At 43.9% G+C, this 24008-nt stretch overlaps 1 protein-coding gene across 7 annotated transcripts in view; it reads right to left on the bottom strand.

Annotated features, from left to right (window-relative positions):
- The window catches only part of LOC138510254 (tight junction protein ZO-2-like), a 1104514-nt gene that overhangs the window by 500148 nt on the left and 580358 nt on the right, over positions 1-24008 (bottom strand). For all 7 annotated transcript variants that reach the window (XM_069625778.1, XM_069625777.1, XM_069625773.1 and 4 more), the window contains 3 exons: positions 11810-11912; positions 2351-2885; positions 1106-1209 (listed from right to left, as the gene is read on the bottom strand). In XM_069625778.1, coding sequence (XP_069481879.1) covers positions 1106-1209; positions 2351-2885; positions 11810-11912 — 742 coding nt within the window. The remainder of the gene's footprint in view (positions 1-1105; positions 1210-2350; positions 2886-11809; positions 11913-24008) is intronic.

Genomic DNA, 24008 nt, shown 5'->3' with positions numbered 1-24008 from the left:
CTCTTAGAATCTGGTGATTGCATAAATCTCAATATCATGATCTTCTATGACATTTGGTTACTACCTCATCACCTATGCTGCTTACCTGTGCAACAAATGCTCCTTTTCCATCCCTCATTGCCTTTAACATTCTACCTCCATCTTCTACCTTTGGCAGCTGTCTTCCAATTTCTCTATTTTCAGAATACCCAAACTCTTCTTCAAAGTCACTGTCTATCTTTCACCTTCAGAAAATTAGGCCTGTTACATCCCACACTCCTATATTATTCTCCACACTATCTAGTTTGCTCTTCTCATAATGCCTTTTCCTCCTCAGGTAGCAGAACCTCTTGTATCAATCCTCAATAAGCTGTATTGGGTAAGAATTCTCCTTGGAAGCGCTGGTATGTCGGTGACCATCCTCAAAGAAGATTGTAGGGCAAGTGGGGGGGACTAGTCTCCCCTCCTTATTCAGGCTCTTGGCACTATGGTACCGCATTTGCCCAAAATACATCTTTTCAGCTCACTGTGAGACAGAAGCTTACATAATGCAGTGGTTAGTCAGGATATTATTATCCCCTTCACATTCTCAATACTTTAGGTGCACAATTCCCAGAATGCAGTGGTGAGGAATATTACTCTCAGTAGCAGCATGCAAGACGTATCTAGTTTCTTCCATGTTGGGTGCAGCTTTCCTTGAACCTCTTTCTCATAATTTTATACATTGAATCTGTTTTATAGTGATGGTTCTATCTGAATGTATTGCTCTTTTACTGTTCAATTACTTTGATGGCCTTAAGCCAAAATAAATGATCATTGACATAACATTTTTCCCACTTAGAACATACATATGTGTACATATATTTTGTATACACATACACACAGGCCCTTTTTTAAGCTATGTGTTTAGTTCACACTTGAATGACAAATGGTTCTTTAAAGCCAAAAATTAAGGGGCACCACCCTTTACTTCGGATATTAAATATTTATAGTTTATTTAAAAGATTTAATAAGCTTGAACCAGTCTAGCACTGTACTACAGCATAATACTTTAAATAAGGAGGTTGTCCACAAGTCCTATTAGCATACCCAATTAATTATAGGCCTCTCAGACTAAAAAACTCACCTTCAGAACAATGTCACTCTCGTGCAAGTTACCATCCTTTGTTGCCAGGCCACTTTCCGTCATTTCTTTTATAAATATTTGGCTTCCAAGCCTTAGTCCATACTCTTCCAATAAACAAATAAAAAAACAAGACACTATCAGGAGAAGGAATCTGCTGCACAATACTTTGAGAATAATGGCTGTTAGGGAATCGAATATCACATTATAGAAGTGTCCTTGGTTAAATATCTCAGATAAACGCATAGCAAGCGTGCATACTTGTTAAAGAGGACACAATCTTCAATCATTCAACTACTGTATATCTTCATGCCACAACACAAAATTGAGCAAAGTGATTTACTCTTCTTTTGCAACATGGCTAGAAAGAACCAAAATCATTGTGCTCCATTTCTTATTGTTTAAATATCCGAACTAATGCACAATGTATTTGCACCTTTTCTGAGCCAGGCAAAACCTTATTAAGTATAGTCTATTCTAAAAAAGGGGTAAAAAGAGGTTTTCCTCAGACCTCAAAATGTGCACTAGCCACTGGCTAGTGGTGGAGGACTATTGGCGATTGAGAAATAGGGTACAGTGTAGAGGGCAAGTGACTTTATCTCTAGCTAGTAGCCTTCAAATTGTTACTCCTGCATTCTTAATAAATTAGCAGAGAAAATTGTACAACATTGTTTTGCTTCTTTTTGGGCCTATTGCAAATCTTGATGGCATGTGAATGAGCATGCCTACACAATGCAAGGGCACACGTTAAAACTAGGAATATCCATCTTCACAAATCAAAACAGAAAGGAGATAACAGTTTGGTCATACTCAGGAAAAGTCTCAATGAAGCCTAAATCAAGCAAGCCACACATTTGAAGGACTCCTACTATAAATGTATTGTGATGACAATACAAAACAATGTATTGTGCATCCATGACAGATGCAAATTTAAGGTAAACAATATCAGGAAAACATTCCATCTGTTAAGATACACTGTACAATGGAACATAAATTGCCCTCCACTCAAGACTGGTACAATTGCTACATTTTGCAAATGTAGCAATACATGCAAATGTATTAAAATATTGGTGATTTGTAAGATGCCAGACACATAAGGGTGGCAAGCAATAAGAATGGATACAGTTTTCAAATGGACTTCGGGCACCAGTAGCCATATTGAATATCTACAAGAGTTTTGAACAAGATAATGTCGATGCTTGCATTAGTTCAACCCCTAGAGAGCGAGAGATGGAGTATCTTACCTACCTTCACTGGGCTTGCTTTTCGATAAAAGAACACTGATAGGTTTCCTATTCTGGTCCTGCCGACCACGAGGCACATTATGTCGATGCAGCTCTGGTGAAGGACTGTGTGACTCCAGTCTGTCTCGGCTATGGCTCTGCTGCAGCCCCTTCTCAAACCCGACATCTGGAGGTGGTCTTCGGCTGGAATCTCTGTCTGCACTGTAGTCATATTTGCAATCAAAGGTCTCGTCTCGGTCAATGCTGCGTCCCCGATCTCTTCTATATTCTGGATCCAAACCCCTGTCTATGCTGTGGTCACGACTTCGGTCCCTATCTCTGTCAAAGGGTCGCCCTCGATCCTGGTCCCTATGGTAGCCCCGCTCTGGGCTTGGATCCCTGCTATGGCCTCCATTGCCACTATGCCAGCTCGTCTCACTGTAGGCACTTCTGCGGTCAAACTGTACATCATCATTTGTAAAATTATAGCTTCTGTCATCATAATCAAGAGACGGAGATTTTAAAGGTGCTGCTTGAACTTTTCTTGGCCTTTTCACTACCTATTGATGAAAAAAACAAATCAATATACATTTGCAAGGCATATTTTCTCAAGATCATTTCATGCAGTAAAATTTAAACTCGAGATAAATGTTCAATTGATTTAGGTTTTAACTAATTAAGCTGTTTAGCGCAATTGGCTGTAGTGCTTCCGAAAGCTCATTTAGTTAAAGGATTCTCAGATCGACCTTTTCAAGGCAACAAACATCTAATCATTGATCAACTTCAGGCAAATAAAACATTTTAAAACAGAAATTACCTTAATTACTAATTTGTGGTTTTTACAACAAACGTAAAACAACATCTCTTATTACTAAATTAAAAAGAACTTAAAACAAACACTGGCCAACGGTGAATAATCTTAAATCATTTCTGTAAACAAACAAAATTCAGATGCATTTTTCATGAAGCTATCTGTGAGGTACATAAGAGAAAGACTCATTTTTATTTTTTTATTTGATGTGTTTAAATTTGCTCTAAATGTCTACTTGCATCTGTTTTCTTAAACTCTTATTTAGAAATACATTTTTTTGTTTTGGTTGATGGTGGTGCAGCTGCCAACTGTTGGTATGCAGCTGGGGAGATCAGTTTGACTAAGGTGAACATGCCAAACATTCTGCACGGTTTATATCCTTCTGCATTGTAAATTAGTTTGTTGCAAAATGATACACAAAGCAGGAAATGCTGTGGATTACATACTCACTGAGGCAGGGTGAGAGGAGGTTGTGACCTTACAGTATAAAGATGTAGCAAGCTGAAGCCAAGAGGGCATTTTTTCACTTCTACACTCAGATTCAAAATATCTTGCCAATGGTTCAAGTGCCTGGTGATTTGATAGCATCTGTGGTATTGCCTTGAAAAACGCCTATAAAGTATTTATACAAAACCTTTTGTCCAGGCTTACTATACATCCCCTTGGCTAAAACAAAATGATCTGACCGCTCTCATGTGAGGCAGAATGCTGCAGATTGCTGTGGGATCCTTTATAGTATAACTAAGCTGGTTTCAAGTTCCAATTTTGTTTTACTTATTGTGACAAGGTGCCCAAACAACAATCCAATATGTTTTTATTATAAAATGGCATTTACAAAAACAGGTACTTGGGACTCTCAATCTAGATGGGGTCCCCATATTCCTTTCCCTCACCTTTTCAGGGGGCTCCCCCATCTCTCTACTCCAGTCTCCCTATTCCAACATAATGTTTTGCAGTGCCAATTCACCAGTGCCAGGGTAATCCCTACTGCCTGGTCTATCCCTGTCCAGGGGAGGGCTGTGGCCTTATCACTCTGACTTCTTCGGGGTTCACTATGTGACCAAACAGGGTAGTCAGATTGTCCTGGTGACAGTTTCCACCATATGACCATCTCTCAACCTTTTTCTCACTCTCCTCGCCTCTGCCCGTGCCCTTCTCGCCACCCTTCACTTTGTCTCTCTATGCACTCATTCTTCTGGTCTAATTGCTCTCTCCTGTTTCCACTCTCCAGCTCCCTTCTTTTTATTTTTTAATTAGCATACAGTGTATAAAACATACAAACCTTTGCTATAAAAACAAAAAGATGCCCTTCATTAACTGTTAAATCACTTTCAGTTATATCATAGTTCACATTTCCTTTGATGTATTCCTCCGTAGCTTCCAATTTTTTTAACATTTGTTCCAAAAAGGCGCCCAATCTTCAGGATATTTTTTGATTTGGGTTATTGTGAAGTGCTTCCCACCACGCTTTGGCATCTAAGCCACTGTCTGCTTCTAACACTTCATGAAGTAACTGCGTTCTTTCTACTAGTAATTCTTTACAGAACAAAGTTAAGTGACACAGGGTTTCAGCTTCTCCCTGGCATAGGCGACAGATGTTATCCTTAATCATCCCATATTTTACCAGGACTTCCTTTGTGCGCACAATGTTCAATTTGAAGCGCAAGATCAGATTTCTGTGACGCGGATTAGCATTCTTATTCAAATACGTTGGTAGGATTCCAGGACAGTTTGTTAATTTCTTTGCCGGATTGTGACTATGGGAGGATGCACGGGCCGCTTCCGTCTGCGACCAATCCACTGAGAATAACATTTTTTACTCTCTTTGGGTTTTCACAGAGGGTATTTATGGTGGACCCCATGTTAAGCAGGATTTCCTGGCATTTATTTTGCCATTATTCTAAAGGCCAGCAGGGTGTTTTCCCCCATTTCCGTCTTCAAAATTTTGTATTGCGGAGGGCAATCTTGATGTTCTATTTTCCTGAACGTTGATAAGGCTTTCCACGTCACCTGGACCTGTAACGAGAAAAGACCCAGCTCATGCCTGATTGCGCTTATTGGCAACGAATTTGGTAAATGTAAGGTTCTCCGCCAGAATCTTGCCTCAAGCCTATCCCAGGTTACCCATGGAATTCTTAGACCAGTGTCTCCCGCATACATTATTGCTGGCATTACTTTGGCCTTATAGAATTCCACCAATGGTTTTACCGTAAATTTACAGTATTTCTTCTTCATTAGAAGGACTTGGGCAATCAATTGGTTCATTTTTACTTGGAGATGCTCTATCCAGGGTTTATCACCCCAATCTGCACTGATTATTGCTCCCAGGTATTTGGTGCTTTCCGTAGTTTGGATTGGGATATTTCCCAGGCACCATTTAAAAGGTTTTTTTACCTTTATTTGTGGTTTTTTCATGACTAGAATTTCAGATTTTTCAACATTGATTTTTTGTTTATTGATGTTAACATATTTTTCTGGTTCATTGAGTTTTTTTCTGTAGACCTATTGCCGTCAGGTCCAGCAGGATTAGATCATCCGCATAAAGCAAGTGTCCGATGGTATTTCCCGCTAATTTTGGTGAACATGATCTTGCTGGCTCCAAGTTGTCTCTCATATCTAGTATGTAAAAGTTGTATAGTATAGCTGCTAAGGGGCACCCTTGTTTCAGACCTTTTGTGTATCAATGGTTCGGTAAGGGTGCCACTGATCTAAAACGCACCTGCATATTTGTTCCAGTATACTGTGCTTTTATGGCTGCTATCAGATCTGGTGGACATCCCTTGTCCTGCATTTTAGACCGTAGGATATTTTGAACAACTCAGTCAAATGCTGCTGCCATATCTATGCACGCTAGATAGAGCTTATTTCCTTTCACGGCCTTTAGTTTAAGTAGATTTATTATTAACAAGTTCAATCCACAATCTACTCTCTCGACAAAACCTGCTTGTCTGCAGTCAATGTTTCTGGTCTCTTTTAACCACTCTAAGTCTCTTTAATAGTACACCAGCATAGAGTTTGCCCAGGACATCCAACAGTGATATGGGGCAATAATTTTCTGGTTTCGTTCTGTCACCTCGCTTGAAGATCGGTATTGTTATCGCCCTTTTACAGGAGTCTGGAACCTGCATGATGTCATTTATTCTTGTGAATAATGAGAAGCACATATCAGCCCACAATTCGGGTGTTTGCTTTAACATTGAATTCATCAGACCATCCGGGCTCGGTGCTCTAGATGTGCTAGCCTTGATAATTAGGTCCAAGATTTCTTGTTTTTCAAAGGGGATCTTCCAAGATGAACTTTTCCTTTCTCTTTCATCATCTTCTGTATCATTTTTTGCCTGTCCATATATCATGGTAAAGTGCTCCAGCCAGTGGTCGAAGTGAGTGGGAGCGGTCGGGAGCGGTGCTCCTCTACTTTTTAAAATTGCCTTTTACAGCTCCCATACTTTTATTTAAAAAGAAACCGTTCCGGAATGGTTTCGTTTTAAAATAAAAGTGAAGGAAGAAGTTGAAACTTGCACTTTCAGTGCACTGCACTGAAGGTTCCCTTAAACAGCAGGTTCAAGTGTTTGGGAGGGGTGTATTGTGTGTGGGAGGGGACGTGGCGATGGGGTTTGTGGGGAGCGAGGGCAGGCCAGCAGGGAACATAGCTCCACTACTTCTTTTCGTACACTTCGACCACTGGCTCCAGCCACTGTGCTTCTTGTATAGGATTTATTTGTTCTACTCCTTGTAGATGTGTGTTCTTATTTATTATTGACCAAAAGAACTTTGAGTTTTTATTATTCAGTGCAATAAGCATATTTTCTGAGTCCTTTTGGTAAAGTATTGCCTGATGTGATTTTACCCAATGTTGGTAATTTCTTTTTAGTTTTATTCTCCGATTTGCTGCATCTGATGATTTCAGTCGACTAATTGTCCTTAGATCTTTCGCTAGTTTTCGTTTTCTTTTGGCCAGCTCTTCATTATAATTATGCAATCTTGTCACTTTATTCGAGACCATCTGTTGGCCTGATACTCTGAAAGCTGACAGGCAGCTTTCGTGATCAACTTGGTTGTTCGGAGTCAGCTGCCATTTAATTATCTCGTCCCCAATTTGGCTGCTGATTTTTGCACCGTCAGTTTGAGCCGATTCAATCCTTTGTTAGTGGTGACCTAGTGGACCCATTTTGTTGCATTGTTGGGCCTTTGTTTTTTCCTATTCAGTTCTCTGCATTTAAGGAGTAGGATGCTGTTGTCGCTCTTTACTGATGGCACTATCTTTAGCGACACAATTGTCCTAAATGTTTCCAGATCCATAAAATAGTAATGTAGCGTTGCAGTGGCATTGTGTGAAGGCCAGGTTTTGGCTCCTTCCAAATCGCCTGTAACAGTTCCATTTACCATATGTAGATCTCCAGCTCTCATCATTGACAGCCAACTTTTAGCTTTATTCATTTGTTGTTTCTTATGTTGTGGCATTTCATTTCTTCCTACCTTGGTGCAACAGTCTATATTCAGGTCCCCGCATAATATCTGCGGCATACAGTATTTTGCTCTTAATTAGTCAATGTTCTTTGTGACTAGATCCAGAAATGTTTCCCCGTCTTGATTTAATATTCCAATATAAATTAAAGATTATTCGTGTTTTGTTAGTTTCTGTTTCTTGTGGGTCATCTTGGAGTATAATCATTGTTGATTAGGGTCAATAGGCCCGCCAACGGTCTCCCTTTTTGTCCTTTGTAGGCTTTATTTAAATAACTCGTGAAACCATCTAAAACCGGCGCCTCCATTAACCAACATTCCTGTAAACATATGATGTCTGCATTAATCACCTCTGCGTTGATGTTTTGAAACAGGTGGTTAAATCCTTGAGTGTTCCATGAGGACATGTGAAGGCCACACTTTTCTACCTGGCTTCCGGTCTAGGACTGTTCCCATGCTCCTAGTGTTTCTGCTATCAATGACCATGATTTTTCAAGATCAAGCTTGGTCACTATTTGCTCATTATTTATTTCGCTTCCACTGTTCTACTAATCTTCTCCAATATCCTCCAAATCTCACTTCTCCCTACACTTTCCCTGCCTTTACCTCCAAAACGACCTTCAATCACTCTCACTCACACCCAATTGGTATCCCAACACCTTACCTTCAATCTCTCTGAATACTCCAAATGTCTCCTCCAAGTCCTCCTGCACCTGCTGCACTCTCCTCACTGGTCTTTTGGTTGACCTTCTCCACCTCTGACCACACTCTAACACCTCTCAAATGACTTCTGGCTTTTTAAAGCCCTCCCTTTCCTGCCAGGAAGACTCCCTTTGCTCCCCGGGGTTACCAGTCAGCTGTTTCCCTGGGTCATCTCATTCTAGGCCGGGTCTTCCCATGGAAGTATTCATGAGGACCTTTAACCCCACTGCCCTTTGAGCCTCCATCTTTTCAAAGTGGTTGCTGTGGTTGTTCTCTGTGCCGCTCCTTCAAATCGGTAAGTTGGTGGTCCAACAGGGTTTTAGGAGTGTTTTCAGTTCTCCCCTATTCTTGAGCCGTCTCTTGGTAGTTCCTGCTCCGCTACAGCTGCCCCAATGTTCCCTTGCAGCCAGACTGTGGTTTGCTGGGTAGGTGTTGGGTCTTGCATTCATCTCCTGATAAGGAAGCCTAGTCAATTTCTATTTGAGCAACCAGTTTGCTCCTCCTGTGCCAGACCAGGTCTTGTCAGGTAGGCCCAGGTAGGTGCCATTTGCTACTTGCAGTTTTTCTTTTCACAGTGGTCTGAGGACTCTGGTGCATTCTGATTGCTGTAGTCCCTCGAGAACCCCCTGGAACAGAAGGAAAAGAGATCTGGCCAGTACGGAAGCAGACAGGCATTGGCCAGAGAAAGGGGCACCAAAATGCATACATGGCCCCAGGCATACCTGGCAACCAGGGACAGGTGTCCCGCAAAACTCAACCACAAGGGTTCTGGGGTAGATCTGGCTCTCTCTTATTTTGTTTGTAACTCTGAGTCTTTCTTCCCCCCTACTCTCTCACCGTTACCTTCCTTCATTCATTCAGTCAGTCTCTTCCTCTGCTTATTTCTCCCCACCCCCCCCTTCAACTTCCTTAAGGTTTTGTTGCATATGGTGGCACTTTAGCTCACCCTCTCAACAAATCAATGATAATGAGAGGGGTGAAAGGTGTTGGGATGCAGAAGATTTGGAAGGCATGGCAACTGGAAGCACCTGTGGTACATATTAGCAGCAGAATCAAGGGTTATTTATTTTGCGTTTTCTGCCATATAAATTTAAGCTTAGGTGGTTAAGCTATGGACAAAGTGCTAGGAATGTTGAGTGCTACACGGATTGGGCCGCGGGTGGTGTGAGTGCAAGACTCCAGGGCAAAGGGTGTGCAGATGCAAAGTGCTATGGATAGGCAGGAGCTGGGAAGATTGGTGTGGGAGGTCAAGGCTCCAAGGATGCATAAGGGCCAAGGACACCAATATTAGCAGAGTAGAGAATGGGTGAAGGAGGAGAAGAACTGAAAAGTCTTAAGGAGTTTCCGGAATTTGAGACGTTCCTGCTCAAGATGCAGGGGGTGGGGGAGGCTATTCCAAAGGAGGACCCTTGTGTTAGGGGTCCCCAGTGGTCTTGTGCAGAAGGGATGTGACCAAGCAGTTTGGGATGGACTGCCACTTTTGGCCTGGGACCAAGCCTGTTTCACAGAGTATTTCGACTTTTTGCAATGGCTTGCTAGTCTTATAAACAATGGTTTAGAGAGTTCCACAGAGCCACTGACAAAGGTTATGGTTAATTCTAAACCTGCCAACCATCACCTCTTTTGCTTAGGTTACGGCCTGCTAGATGCATCTTTCACATCCAGAGCCGGAGCCGGAAAGAGCAATGTGGCAGAGGCACACTGTGATTGCAAACATTGCCTTTTCACTTTTGAAGCCGCCCCAATCGCACCACCTCCCCATCACAGCAGGGACTCTCTGGCGATGCTGTGCAGCAAGAAGTGGCGATGCCAGTTGTAGCAACCACTCTGACAACTCCTCTTCCAGAGCTGCAGAAATGGCAGATTAGTCGCATCCACAACTGCCCTCCCTACTCCCACCCACACACTGACACCATGCCTGCCCAACATTGTAACACGCTTGGAGACTGAGCTCTGCAGCACAAAGGCTAAAATCAGCTACATGTACCACCAGGATACTCATCTGCATAATGTGTCAATATTGGGAGATTTTCGAAACCCTGTATTGGTGTGTTTGTGTAGCATCAAAGAACTCAGTAATGTCAAGTGCTTGTGTTTTTGGTCTGTTTTGGACTGGATCAGATTTAATTTCACTGCTTTCAAAGGGGCTTATTTAACTTTCTTGGAAGCCACAACCAGGGGAGTGTTTCCCAGACAACAGTTACAAAACTCTTCAATGGCTGTTATGTGCCCAAAGGTGATAGCAACCTTGGCTGCAAGACTGTTGTGTAGTGTGTAAATGTTTATGGGACATGAAAAGCAAACAATCCTATACACCACTGTTTTCCTACTGTGAAAGCTTAGCCTGCTTAATAAATACGTTCCATTTACAACGAACGCTCAGAACGTTAAAACATACAATAACATGAAAGCTGAATTGTTATCACAACACGGTATTTAGAATAGTTTTTTGGAAACATTCTTCCACAAACAAAAAGTATTTAAAGCATCACTGCTCCCAACCGTGTTACATAAAAAATTGAGGGTTTGCATAGGCAGCCTCCATGACTTGCATACAATTACTGACCCACTCCAATTTGTATTCACCATATACCCCAACAGCGTGTCCTAATGCTGCCCGAGAGCTGCAGGTATAACCCCTTCACTATCCGTGCTTTTGAAATCTATAGCCCGACATAACCTATGGTCGCCTGATAAGTAATCATCTTTTTAAGCACTGACGTAACAATCGCATGATTAAAACTAGTTATTTATTAAAGCACGCAAATGGAGAAATTAACAAACAATGGCCAGGAGACAACATTTAAAAAAGGTTAAGTGACACAAAATACACATCTATATTAATAACCATAGTTTACAACTGTTCCAATGTAACGTTTTGCAAGTTTTTAACTAGCACAAATCATGTTCAAGATATTCAGGGAACTGCAACCTTTGAATGGCAAGCTGTTTTTGGCTGAAACTTCCCGTCAGCTAGGCATTATCAAAAGGAGAGGCATCATCAGAGTGCTAGTCCATAACATCTGTAGAGCAGCAGGTTAAATACCCCTTGGCTTAAGAATGCCATTACAGGATTTCAAGATTAGGGACCATAGGAGACCAACGGTCATCACTGCCTGAAAGCAACACTAAAAAAGTTATTGCGTGTGCAAGTATAGAGAATCTTTTGGGGTCCTAGGATAAATCAAGGGGACAAACAAATATATATATATATAAAACCTCCTACAGTTACAACCATGCAGTGCAATTAAACCCAGCGTGCGAAGGTGTATCCCATTCCTACATTGTGAAGCCATTAATAGAAGGAAGGTTGAGTTCTAGCTGCAAAAGCTCTTGTTATCTAAATGCCAAACTTTTTGGGGACAAACTTAAACTTACTTGAAGTATAGGCAATCACTAGATTACAAATATTGTGATCCATGCTTTAGGTTACAAACCGTTTCACAGAAGAAAAGAAAACGTGCAGAGAAGTGCACATGGGCAAAACACTGTCAGAAAGGTACTTACAATGGTGGCTACTTTCCCACATTTTCTTAACTGCTGCACTGCAAAGGAATGGGGAACATTTTCTAGAAGAGTGCCATTGACCATAACCACTCGATCAAAATCTCTGGGGAAAAAAATGTGAATAACATTTTTCAGGGCATCACTGAAACAAATGATAAAACCACTTACAAAAACAGATGCAAAAAATTCCTAGATAAAAATAGGCAGCATAAACTGGTGGACGTCACAGGGCTCCAGCCTCCTGAAGATAGCTCTGCATTTTCTAACATTGAAACCACCAGTTTCCTACTGCTTAAGATATCCTTTTGACAAAATATTATGCTATGCACTAATTAGGTGTGATCCATCGGACTATATTATGCTTCTTTAAGACATAGCCTTTTTGCTAATCATATCCTCCGCAAAAAACAGGAATCTTTAAGCTAAATTACACTATTTTTATTCGTCTCAGGGACCAAACGATTTTTCATAATAGCTGGGATGCCAGTCTCCAGAATTCTGATTTGCACTTATTAGATGTGCAGAAATACAGCTACATTTGAATACCATAATTGGTAAGGAATTCACTGATGTCTGCAAAATATCATAAGTAGCAGTCATGTACCGAGGCACCTACCTGTACACATGAGATTCTCCCTTTACAAATCTACACCTTTTGAATGAATGTACCATACAGTTGTGGACATCACTTCACTTTGTAAAGGTTAACTCAGAGGAGCGGACCGGTGCATGCCATCTCAAGATCAAAATACCACGCATTAGTTTCACTCTTTTTCATGCTGAGAAACAGTTAAATGAAGAGCAGAGTCCAGTGGGATCAATCAGGGTAAAGTGAAGTGCAAGGGAGAGCTTAGTGGACTAAACATGAGAGAAGAGGGTCATGCAAACAACTGACAAGAACCTCTCATTTTGAGAAGAACAATTATCTCCATGAATGCTCTTTCTGATGGATACAATCTACCTCCCACCTTTACCCTTTAAAATAATTCCATGTGAATCCTAAATTTGCAAATCTTTACAGGACCACGAGGGGATGCATTTGCAACAATACATTCTGTTTTACCACAGCGCTACAGGCACAGCTGTGTCGTACCAGATGTATATAGAATCGCATCTGTCCCCAACACTGCTGGGCTACCCTTGTTCACTGTGGTCAGAAAACGCCATAAAGCAATACAACTGGCACAGAAAAGATCAGACATTTTGTGAGAAATCATAGTATTCAAACCAGAAGACTCGTAGAGGGAAGAGGGCAGAGGAACATTTGGGAGGAAAATTTCACAAGAAGTGGGAAAATGGAAAAACAGACTCCCCTCTTTCCCCTCTCGCGCCTGGCCTAAAGGTTCACGGCCCAAGCACCCGCCACGAGAAGAGTTTGCCCATCTACCAGACGACCAGATACCCTGGTACAGGAACATAAGGATGTGTCCAGCAGCCCGCCCTGCCCATGCCGATGCCTGCGGCATGGATCAACTAGACTAAAACCTATACGTCGTTAGAGATGCTATGACGACCTAGCCAACGGATAGCACACCTGTGCCAACATACACACTGGACACTCCCGCACCAATCTACATGAAGAATATACTCAGTGCTATGACGTAGGCGACAGACATACTCACGGACGTGCATCTTTATTATTTTTCACCTAAGCTCTCAAAATGCAGAAACGCAAGACGCACCATGAACTCATCTAAAGAGCTTGCTTACGCTTCTTCTAAACCTAGGTGCCATAATGAGAATTATAACGAAGACACGATACTTGTCATAAGACAATATGAGACTATAACCTAAAGCGCCTGTGCACCAGACGGTTCCACCTATATACTAGGCCTGAGTAGGCCGCAAGCAAGAGCTCCCGTGGACGTTAACAGAACAAGAGTCAGGTTGCTGATCCTGCAGAATGAGCCTGGGGAAAGCAGACAGCCAAGGTCGTAATGTTGCAAACCCACATTCCAAAAGCAGACCATCAAGGGCACGATGTTGCAACTTCGCACGCTGTGCACCAACATTAAAGTCGCACCTGCAATTAAATCAGGCACACAGTGGAAAAACAATATTAATTGTGCAGAATTCTGCCTCAAACACGGTCCCATCCCACGTGACCAAGCCGAACCTGACGAGATGCCAAGACCAGGAGGAAGGAGGCGTCTGGATCCCTCGTTACAAGACACAGGCAGATACACTTGAAAGGATCAATGGACATCTGCACCGATGGGAGTAGTCGGCTGTCTAGCTCACAAATAAGTCTTCACATTGTCTGCATGTACCAATAGTGAAACATTGTTGCAAATTGCAGGTACACCGAGAGCTGGGAACAGCGATGGTCCCAGGCTGGGAAGCTCACGGGCGTACCAATCAGAACATGGGGCTCTTATCACTGACGCCATTAACATCAACCAATCATTAGGAGTCTTCATGTAACAATTCACATGTATCTAATTGTAGGGACAACCCAGATATATCACCTGACTAACCCCCGGCCACTCATATTATTCTCTATACGTATGCTATACTAACCCTACCACTCGAGCAACCAATTAAGAGTGGCGATAGGTTTTTTGTTAATCTTCTAGAGTGACGCAGGTAGCGCGTCATACTACAGTAAAAAGGGCCTGCGAGCCCCACGATTGTGTGTGTCAGGTCAGACGCGTATGACCTTGACCCATCCCTGCCGTTTGTGTTTAATAAACAGCAGAGTCACATTGCTTCTTGTGCGTGTCTCATACTCTATCTCCTTTGGGATATACGGGAGGAGTTGGGGCCTCCCTGCCCGGAGGTCTGCCGACGGCCCGGCCAACCCCGGCAGAATTTCCCCCCGACAAGTTGGAGGCACTGCTGAGATCTGTTTAAGATCGGCATTTTTACTTTTTACTTTTTCCAGGCACTCCAGTTGCGAGAAGGCCCGGCAGCGCGGCCCCCTCTGCCGTTGCCCCCTTCTGAGGACTACAGGACCGTCGCGGAACTGCGAGAAGACCGGACAGCGCAATCCGAATATCGGCCCTCGGGAGCCGGTTGAGAAGTATCCCGCCCGCGGTTGGCGAGTGTCCAGACGTGGTCCAGACGAGGGGAGGTGGTGAGCCGCTTGGAGGGGTGCACGCAGTCGAGCGGCCCCGCATCAGGAGAACTTGGTGAGCATGCCACGCACAACAAACAATGTGAAATTGTGAGGGAGGGGGGGGGAAGAATTAAATACGGGAGGCGGGAGGTATTGCACAGGTGAACGGCGAAGGGTTGATAGTTTAGTGTTAGAAATAGAATGAATGATAGTTGAACGAGCGCGAGAGCACTTGGCAACGTAACGCGACAGAAGGGGGCGGAGCGCGAAAACATCACGTGCGGCCGCTCGTAAACACTGATTGGCCTAGGCCGCGACTACGTGTAAGGGTGTGTGTGTATGGTTTCCTACGATTTGGCATTTATTGATCAATGAGTAGATGAGGATCCCTATTGTTCGAGCAAAACACTCGATAGGTAGATGACGTTTCCCTGTAGGCGGTAGCTAGTTAGTTGCCTAAATACGGAAGATAATTGGCTGGTTAAGCCCTCCTGTTGAGGGGCGTATCACACGCGAGGCGACGCAGCGTGCGCAGTCCGATTATAGTGTTGATTTGGTTACCTTGTTCCAGGAGTGACAGGAAGACAGCTGTGGGGTTAACAGGGGTAGATTGCAGGGGTATTCTGGATTTAAAGAATATATGAAGAACTTACCAGTAGCTCTACGTGATCAGTGACGTCACCAATAGGGTTTTCATAGGATATCGCAAACACGAGGCATCCTCGTTGTGAGAGTGTTGAAGAAGAGAACGGTGGAAAGGGAGTGGAAACGGAGATAAACGGTAAAACGAGTTGATCGAGAAAAGGCGAAACGGGGAACGTGGCTGCGCACGGAGAACGCCGGCCACGGCAAGTGTAGAAGGGGAGGAGCACGCGAAGACAGAACGACTGTATAAGAACGTAATAAGGGGTACGTAGCCGCAGGGGGCTGCGTACGCTTCGGCCACAAGGGGGCCGTAAAGGTGTTGTATAAAGGAAGAAGGGCAGAGGAAAAAGTACAAATGTAACATACTATATTTTTATAATTCGCCTTAAGCGGACTATCATAAGTCCCCAAACTTACGGGGCCAAGTAACGATATAAGGTTGTATATTGTAAACTACTAGTGGGATAAACTGACACCAGATTAAGGGAGGGTAGCGAGTGGAGCGCTACTATGTCATACGGAACAGGATCAGGAGGGTGGGGGAACACCCTCACTACGCCACTACAATACATATGCACAACACTGCCACCCCATAGGGAGAAACTGATTAAGTATAGCATAGAATGGACCCAGGGGACGGATAACAAAATGCTAACACCGTGGCCGCCTAACGGTAGCTTCGATCCATATGCCCAACATTCACTATTAAATCATCTGCACAATACATATAAAGGGAAGAAGTTGGCAACCCACATGGAGGTGTTTAACTTATGGAGGATGTTCCAGGGGTCCCGACCAGGACCAAATGGAATATTCACTATGGGGGAAATACCAAAAGAAACAGATTAAGGAGGAAGGAGAGAATGGGAAACAGGGGTATGAAGACCCAAAGAACACGGGGAACAGAGGTGAGGGAGGAGAAAAGAATAATAAAGCAGATGAAATAAAAAGGGAACCGAGCAATGATATACCCATAGTAGCGGGAGTAAAAACAGGGGGAGGGGGGGTTGTACCCTTTAAGAGAATTGGGAGAAATAGAAAGAGGACAGTTAAGGGCGGCTGAGGGATACTCGAACCCGGCATACAGCCCTCCACCATATGTGGCTCATAGGAAAATACCAGCAGGGGAAGGGAGGACTGGAGAAGACCAGACTGTGGAGATAGGAAATGATGAATGGGTAGCTGCACAAATATTATTAAAATTACGAGGTTCATTAACGGGAGAAGAGAGGGAGGTAGTGAAGAAAACAGACGAGGATAATACCAGGGAGAGTGAATTGAGGGGGGAAGAGCTGTTAAGACAAAAGGAAGAGATTTTTGAGGAACGATTAGCAAAACTAAGGGATGAACAGAATGAATTGACCAGGCAGCTTGAAAGGGAAGAGAGAGAGAGGGCGAGGAAAAGGAAGGAAGGTAAGGTCGAATTGGAAAAAATAAGGGAACGAACTGAGGAGCAAAGGAGAGAAGCTGACAGGGTAAAAGCAGCAGCAGAAAGGGTATCAAGAGTAGTACTGCGGGAAAAGAAAAGGGAAGAAGAAGGAAAAGAAAAAGAAATGGCAATATGGAGGAGGAGGTTACCATCAGAGTCAACTAAGAAATACGAAGAAGAGAGGGTGATGGAGAGTATACTAGGAAAAGAAAGGGCGAAATGGGAGAAGGAGAAAGAGGATGAGAGAATATTAGAACAGATGAGAAGTGAAGTGATGGAGGAATTGAAAAGGAAGAGGGAGGAAAATAATAAGGAAATGGAGGAAAGGTATGAAGGAGAAAGAGGAGATAGGGGAAGAGAGTGGAAGATGGGGGAATATATACCATGACACAGAAGTAGCAACAACATCAGCACAAAGGGGAGCGGTTGACAAAAGAGAAGGAGGAGAACTGGACCTAATAGATTTACAAACAGTAACGATCGGGGGGAAAAAGACCGAGTGGGGGTGCCGTTTATAAATAGCTTTTGTAGTGAGGAAGAGAGAGTGGAAAGTGAAGGGAGGAAGAGTGAAAGGGAAAGCTTAGATAAACTATACATCACCCGGACCAACATGGACTCACCATGGATCAGTAGGAGAAAGGATGAGATGGAGAGAAGTGAGGGGGGAACGACAGGAGTAGAGGAAAGACGGCCAAATGAGGATGCAACATCCCCATCCCCATCATCCCCATCGCGCCCTCCCCTATCGCACCCTACATGCTCAACCACCTCACGTTCGCTACGCAAAATAAAACTAGCGCCCTTCACCGACGAACGGACTCCCTATACATGGCGGCTTAGAGACCTCCCTAGTCGCAGGAAGGTAGGAGATATACACATGCCCACATTAAATACAGACAAAGATGGAGAAGGAGGTATCAGCAGGGGAAATAAAAACGAAAGTGACAATGTGGAAGAAAGGGAAGAGGAGGACGGGTGTGAGGATTCAATAATATGGAATACAAAGGGTGAAACAAGACATAATTTAATGCCACTTTTGGAGAGAGGTGGGGTTAGACCACAGTATGTTCCTTGGAAGCATACCGATAAAGAAAATATAAAATGTAGGCTCCCATCATTAAGTGGAGGTGCCGGTAAATGGATATATGAAATGTAAAAACACACCGCAGGACAGAAGCTAGCAGTAGGAGATGTAAAGGGCCTTTTAATATCAATATTAGGAGATAGAGCGGATGACATATGGAAAAGAGCGGGATTTCATGGGGTAACAATATCAAATACATCGCACGATGGGGCACCGTTCGCAAACTGCAGACATGCACTATGGCAGGCATTGAGGGTACAGTACCCTGACACCTCAGATATAGGAGCAATTACATCCCGCAAAATGCATGAGAACGAAGATCCTGTTGATTATATCCAGGAAATACAAGAGAAGTGGCGCATGGAAACTAGAGAACAATGGGATAAGACACCAGCAATATTTTACCATATACTGGTACAAGGGCTCCCGGAAGGAGTTCAGAAACAACTAAAGAAAGTAGTGGGAATGGAAGCGAAACCATGGCCTGAAATACAACTGACTATAGTGCATCATTGTAGGACATGGCAAGGAAAAATGAAACAAAAGGAAGAGGACAGGAAAACGGAAGAGGCTAAACTAGTACAGAAAAAGCTTACTAAGTACACAATGGAAGGGGCACTAATAACTACACCTACAACAATGACCCAAAGCCCCACACAAGTAGTGGCTGCACAAGATTCCTCACAAATACCACCTCCACAGATTACAACACAACAGGTGCCGCCACTCCAACCATACACGCCCAACATGGGAGGAGGATACCCAATGCAAGGAGCTGGATATTACAATTATAACAGGGGGAGAGGAGGACTTATGAGAGGGAGAGGGTACGGGTATGGTACCCAACCGCAGGTGGGAGGATTTAGAAATTCCTATCCCACAGGGCAACCAGTATACCAGGACAACACAGGGAGCTTTCCATGGCAGAATAGGGAACCCCCGGTGTGTTGGAGCTGTGGACTATTGGGGCACATGTCACGCACGTGTAGAGTTAGGCCCGGAACACCATCATGGAATAGTGAGGGACAACCACGGCCCGCACAAGTACAGCAAGGCATACCACAACAGCAAATGTTGCCACAAGGAAATGAACAACAACAACAATTAACACAACAACAGCCCCAAACATTGCCACAACAACAGGTAGCGATCACACAACAACCACAAATACCACAAACGCAATTGGGTAGGGTGACGGTTTTGGGACACAACCCTTATACCGGGAATGGCCAGACGTTGTACCCCCAATAGGACAGCCCACAGACGGCCTTGGTGTGTCCCATCCTGTCAGTAACACCTAATAGTGCGGAGGAACCACGCATAGAGGTAACGATAGGTGACAAAAAATTATCATTCCATGTTGACACCGGGGCGACCCGGTCTTGCATAAGGGAAGGTAAATTTAAGATGTCAGGTGAGACCATGAACACCCAAGGATTCTCTGGGGCTAGAGGGTTGGTTCCCTTTACTGATAACGTTCCCTTATCTATTGGAGATTACGATCTGTCAGTTCCTCTTTTATATTATAGTGCTTCACCAGTAAATATACTGGGGAGAGATATAATGAACAGGTTGAATATGACGATCTCCTTTACTGAGGACGGCATAATTTGCTCTACTCCAGGGATTAACATGCTCACAGCACGGCAAATTATGCAGGCATACTGTGGACAGACAGCGATTAGGGCGGAGCCAGTAGATGGTGAACTCTTCCAGTATGGAACGGACATGGCAATTGCATGGATGCCAGGGATAGAAGGGAAAATATGGAGAAGACCAGCAGCCTATCTGTTCAGACCAGAAACACCTGTTAATGAACCAGAAGGGAAGGTGGTTTCAATGGACATTGAGAGCAATATTGCTATACATGCCCAAGACAGAGAAGGAAGAGCATGGAGGGCAGTGATAGCATTAGCAGAAGGATGTAGGCTCACCCAGGTGTCAGATGAAGAGCTGTTTTCAGATGAAATGGAGGAAGGTGAAATGGTGTTTATGATGAGTGTGGAAATATGGCTAAGAGTGGCCTACAAACAAGTAGCACAGAAAATTGCAATGGCACTTGAGGCACCCGCATGCACCCCGGTCCCTTTCTTTAAGGACGACATGTCAAAGGTACCAAAATCATTGTGGACTACTGGCCCCTATGACGTGGGCTGCATAAAAAGTATAGGGGGGGTAAAAATAAAATTGAAAAAAGGTGCGATACTCCCCAGAGTAAAACAGTACCCACTATCAAAAGAGGCAGATGAGGGCATATATGAAACTATAACGGCCCTTATAAATAATGGTATATTGGTCCCCTCAGAATCACCATGTAATACGGCTGTGTACCCAGTGCGCAAGGCTAAAGGAGGGTCTTGGCGCTTTATACAGGACCTCAGGCCCTTGAACAACATAGTAGAGGCGGAATATCCCATAGCTGCAAACCCGGCCACAATATTGTGTGGCATTCCAGCAGAAGCATCACGATTTACAGTGATCGACCTTAAAAATGCTTTTTTCTCAATACCATTACACCCAGACTCCCAAGATCTGACGAGCTTCACTTACAGAAACGCTAAGTGGAAGCACACCAGATTACCACAAGGGTATTGTGAATCACCTTCAATTTTCAACAGAGTGATACAGATGGATTTGGGTAACATTGAAGTAGAAAGCACGGTGTTGCAGTATGTGGATGACATAATAATTTGCAGTACAAACGAAAAAACATGCAGAGAGGACTCATTAAAGATGTTGACAATATTGGCTAACAAAGGTTACAAGGTAGACATGGAAAAGATACAGTACTGTCAGGAACAGGTACTTTACATTGGTCAGCTTATATCCCAACATGGAAGAAAGATCGCACCACAAAGAGCACAAGCTATTTCGGCCACTCCAATGCCACAAACTGTAAGGGAACTGCAGCAGTTCCTGGGGCTCTGCAACTACTGTAGAGCTTGGGTATTTGATTACAGTTCATATATAGGACCCCTGCTTGAGGCGTTACGGGAAGCTAATAAAGGGGATAACAAATTGGGGTGGACGAGGGAAAGGAAAGAAGCTTTTGATGAATTAAAAGATGCGATAAACTGCTCCGGTGCTGGCATCCCCAGACTATGAGCAGCGATTTTTAATATTCACACATTGCGACTCAGCAGTAATGAAAGCAGTGTTGGCTCAAAAAACAAGCATGGGCTACAAACCCGTAGCATTTTACAGTGGCCACTTAGATCCTGTAATGTTAGGCCACTTCCCCTGCGAACAAGGTCTCGCCGCAGCTGCTTTTGCGGTGGAGAAAGCATCAACAATAACCATGGGGTGCCTGACTACATTATTTGTGGAACATGCACTTTTTGCAATATTGAATAAACCTAAATCCACCCTAACCACGCAAAGAGCATCAGGTTATGAGATCATTCTATCCAGAGCTGAACTATCAATTGTTAGATGTAGCACGGTCAACCCTGCAAGGTTCCTAGCAGAAGTAATTGAGGAGGGAGACTATGCCCATGACTGTACTGAAACAACTGAAATGTACTCATGTACTAGAAAAGTTGAGGAAAACGCACTAGAGGGGGGTGAGCTGTTATTTATTGATGGGTCATCAACCATCGATCAGGGGTATGGTGTGAGGAGGACTGGGGCAGCAGTGGTGAAAATGATGGAGGTACCGGTGTGTGTGGCAGTAAAATGTGTACAATTACCACAGCATTACTCCGCTCAAGCAGCTGAACTGGTCGCACTGATCTTGGCGTTGAAGGAAAGCTTTGACAAACGAGTGACTATATATTCCGACAGCGCATATGTTACATCAACTGTCCACTCAGGGTTGTCGAAATGGAGAAGAAGAGGGTTTAGGAGAGCTGATGGCACCCCAGTGCAACATGCTCTCTTATTGGCTGAACTGATTGAAGTAATAAATGACCCCCAGGAACTAGCCTTAGTAAAATGCACCGCACATACCAATGGTGAAGATCACGTCTCAAAAGGGAATGCAGCAGCAGACGCACATGCGAAGTATGCTGCATACTTTGGTGAGATATGGAACCCCCCAGAGTCACGGAGAGGGAGGGGAATAGCAAAAGAGATGTTGTTAAAAGAAGGGTATACCCATCTCCCAGCCACACAGATTATGGAGCTACAAGCGGCTGCACCAATGGCCGAAAAGGAAATATGGGTAAAAAGAGGATGTACAATGTCCCCAACTGACGCACTATGGCGCCAGGGTGGCACTGGAAAGGTTGTAATACCATTGGCACTTTTGAACACTGCCCTGAGCCAACTACATCATCCAGCCCACACAGGCAAGGAAGTAATTGCAGCACGAATTAGGGAAGACTGGTTGTGCCCCGAGTTAAATTCGCATGTGTCGAATTTTATCAGTAACTGTATCACATGTCAACAGTTTACGGCCGGCCACACTCTAAAGGTGATAAGAGGTACTATACCCCGGCCAGAGGGACCTTTCCGGCATCTCCACATTGACTATGTTGATATGATCAATATATGTCAAGGAAATAGGTATATGATTGTAGTAGTATGCCCATTCTCTAGGTGGATTGAGGCAGGGCCCTGTTCACACCCAGATGCATTTAGAGCAGCCAAGTTTCTAGTGAGGGAGGTCTTCCCCAGGTGGGGAGTGTGCGAGGTGTTAAGGTCAGACAATGGCCCACATTTTGCAAACGAGATGTTTCAGCACATTACATCACTGCTGAACATTAAACATAAATTTGCATGTGCATACCACCCACAGGCCAACGGTATATGTGAACGCCTGAATGGCCTATTAAAGGAGGCAATTGCAAAGATACAGCAAACAACAAAGAAGAGTTGGTTATATTGTCTTCCATTAGCATTATTTGAGCTGAGGAATAGGCCAGGGTCCGACCACCACCTCACTCCCCATGAGGTGGTTACCGGACGTCAAATGCGCCTTCCTCTAACGCCAACGTCAAGAGCATTTAGCGACCAGGAAAGCACTGCAAGTGTTCTGGGTGATGAAATGTACCAATATGTGTCTTCTTTGATTACTAGTGTAGTGTTTGTGTCTCAACAGCTCGAGCGCACACGGGGCGGGTCTAATAGAAGCCAACAAGAAGACGCGGATAAAGAACTAGAAAAGGAAGGACTGTGTAAGGTTGCTAAAGGTGACCACGTACTACTTCGCAACTTCAATAGGAAATGGAATGACAGACGCTTTACTGGTCCCCATCTGGTAGAGGAGGTATCAACAAGAGCAGTAAAGTTACAGGACAAACGTGCCTGGAACCACCTACACGACGTGAGGATCTACAAACAACAGACCCGCCCCAGCGCCATCGACAGGTCCATCGAGAGAACAGCAACAACATCGACAACAGAAGAAGGAAGTTCTACCACAGCCAGCGGCCCAAGTATTCCCATACCCTGTCACTCCCCAGACTCTCCAGAGACAATAACTGAAGAAGAAAGGGGTGATCCCCATCCAGCCCACCCCATGATCACACGCTCAAAGAGTAAAACAACGCCCACCGGTTGAACTAAAACACCCCCCCTGCCCACCATCCACTGACCCCTGTACCCATTACAGTAGTAACTGAACTAAAGGACATTGCCTCGCACAAATACACATGTAAACACGTGAATGCTCTCTTTTCTTTTCTCTCGCACATGCAGGAACCGCGTATTATTATGTTGCAAGAAGTAGATAACTAACAAATTCACTGCCCAGGAGTAGATGGTACCCTCAGACGATAATTACCCAGAAGAATTGTCACACCAATTTGTATATGAAATAAAAAGGCCAACGTACCTGAAAAGGAAAAGGGTACAAGTGTACTACACAGCGTTCCTTTTGGCCATAGAATATTCGATGCCCCACCTCCACCCATACTTACCTGCCCTAAGAGATAGATCGCTCAGAGTAGCGTGGGAACAGCTCTTCGCATGGGCACTGAATGACTATTTGATAGGGAGAGCTTAACAACTAACATTTAATAATAAGCATATTAAGAATTTT

Source organism: Ambystoma mexicanum, chromosome 6p, assembly GCF_040938575.1.
Source record: "Ambystoma mexicanum isolate Mex_15411 chromosome 6p, UKY_AmexF1_1, whole genome shotgun sequence".
In the NCBI taxonomy this organism is placed as follows: Eukaryota; Metazoa; Chordata; class Amphibia; order Caudata; family Ambystomatidae; genus Ambystoma; species Ambystoma mexicanum.
Note: the sequence above shows the minus strand (reverse complement) of the source record. Positions and strands in the feature narration are given on the sequence as shown.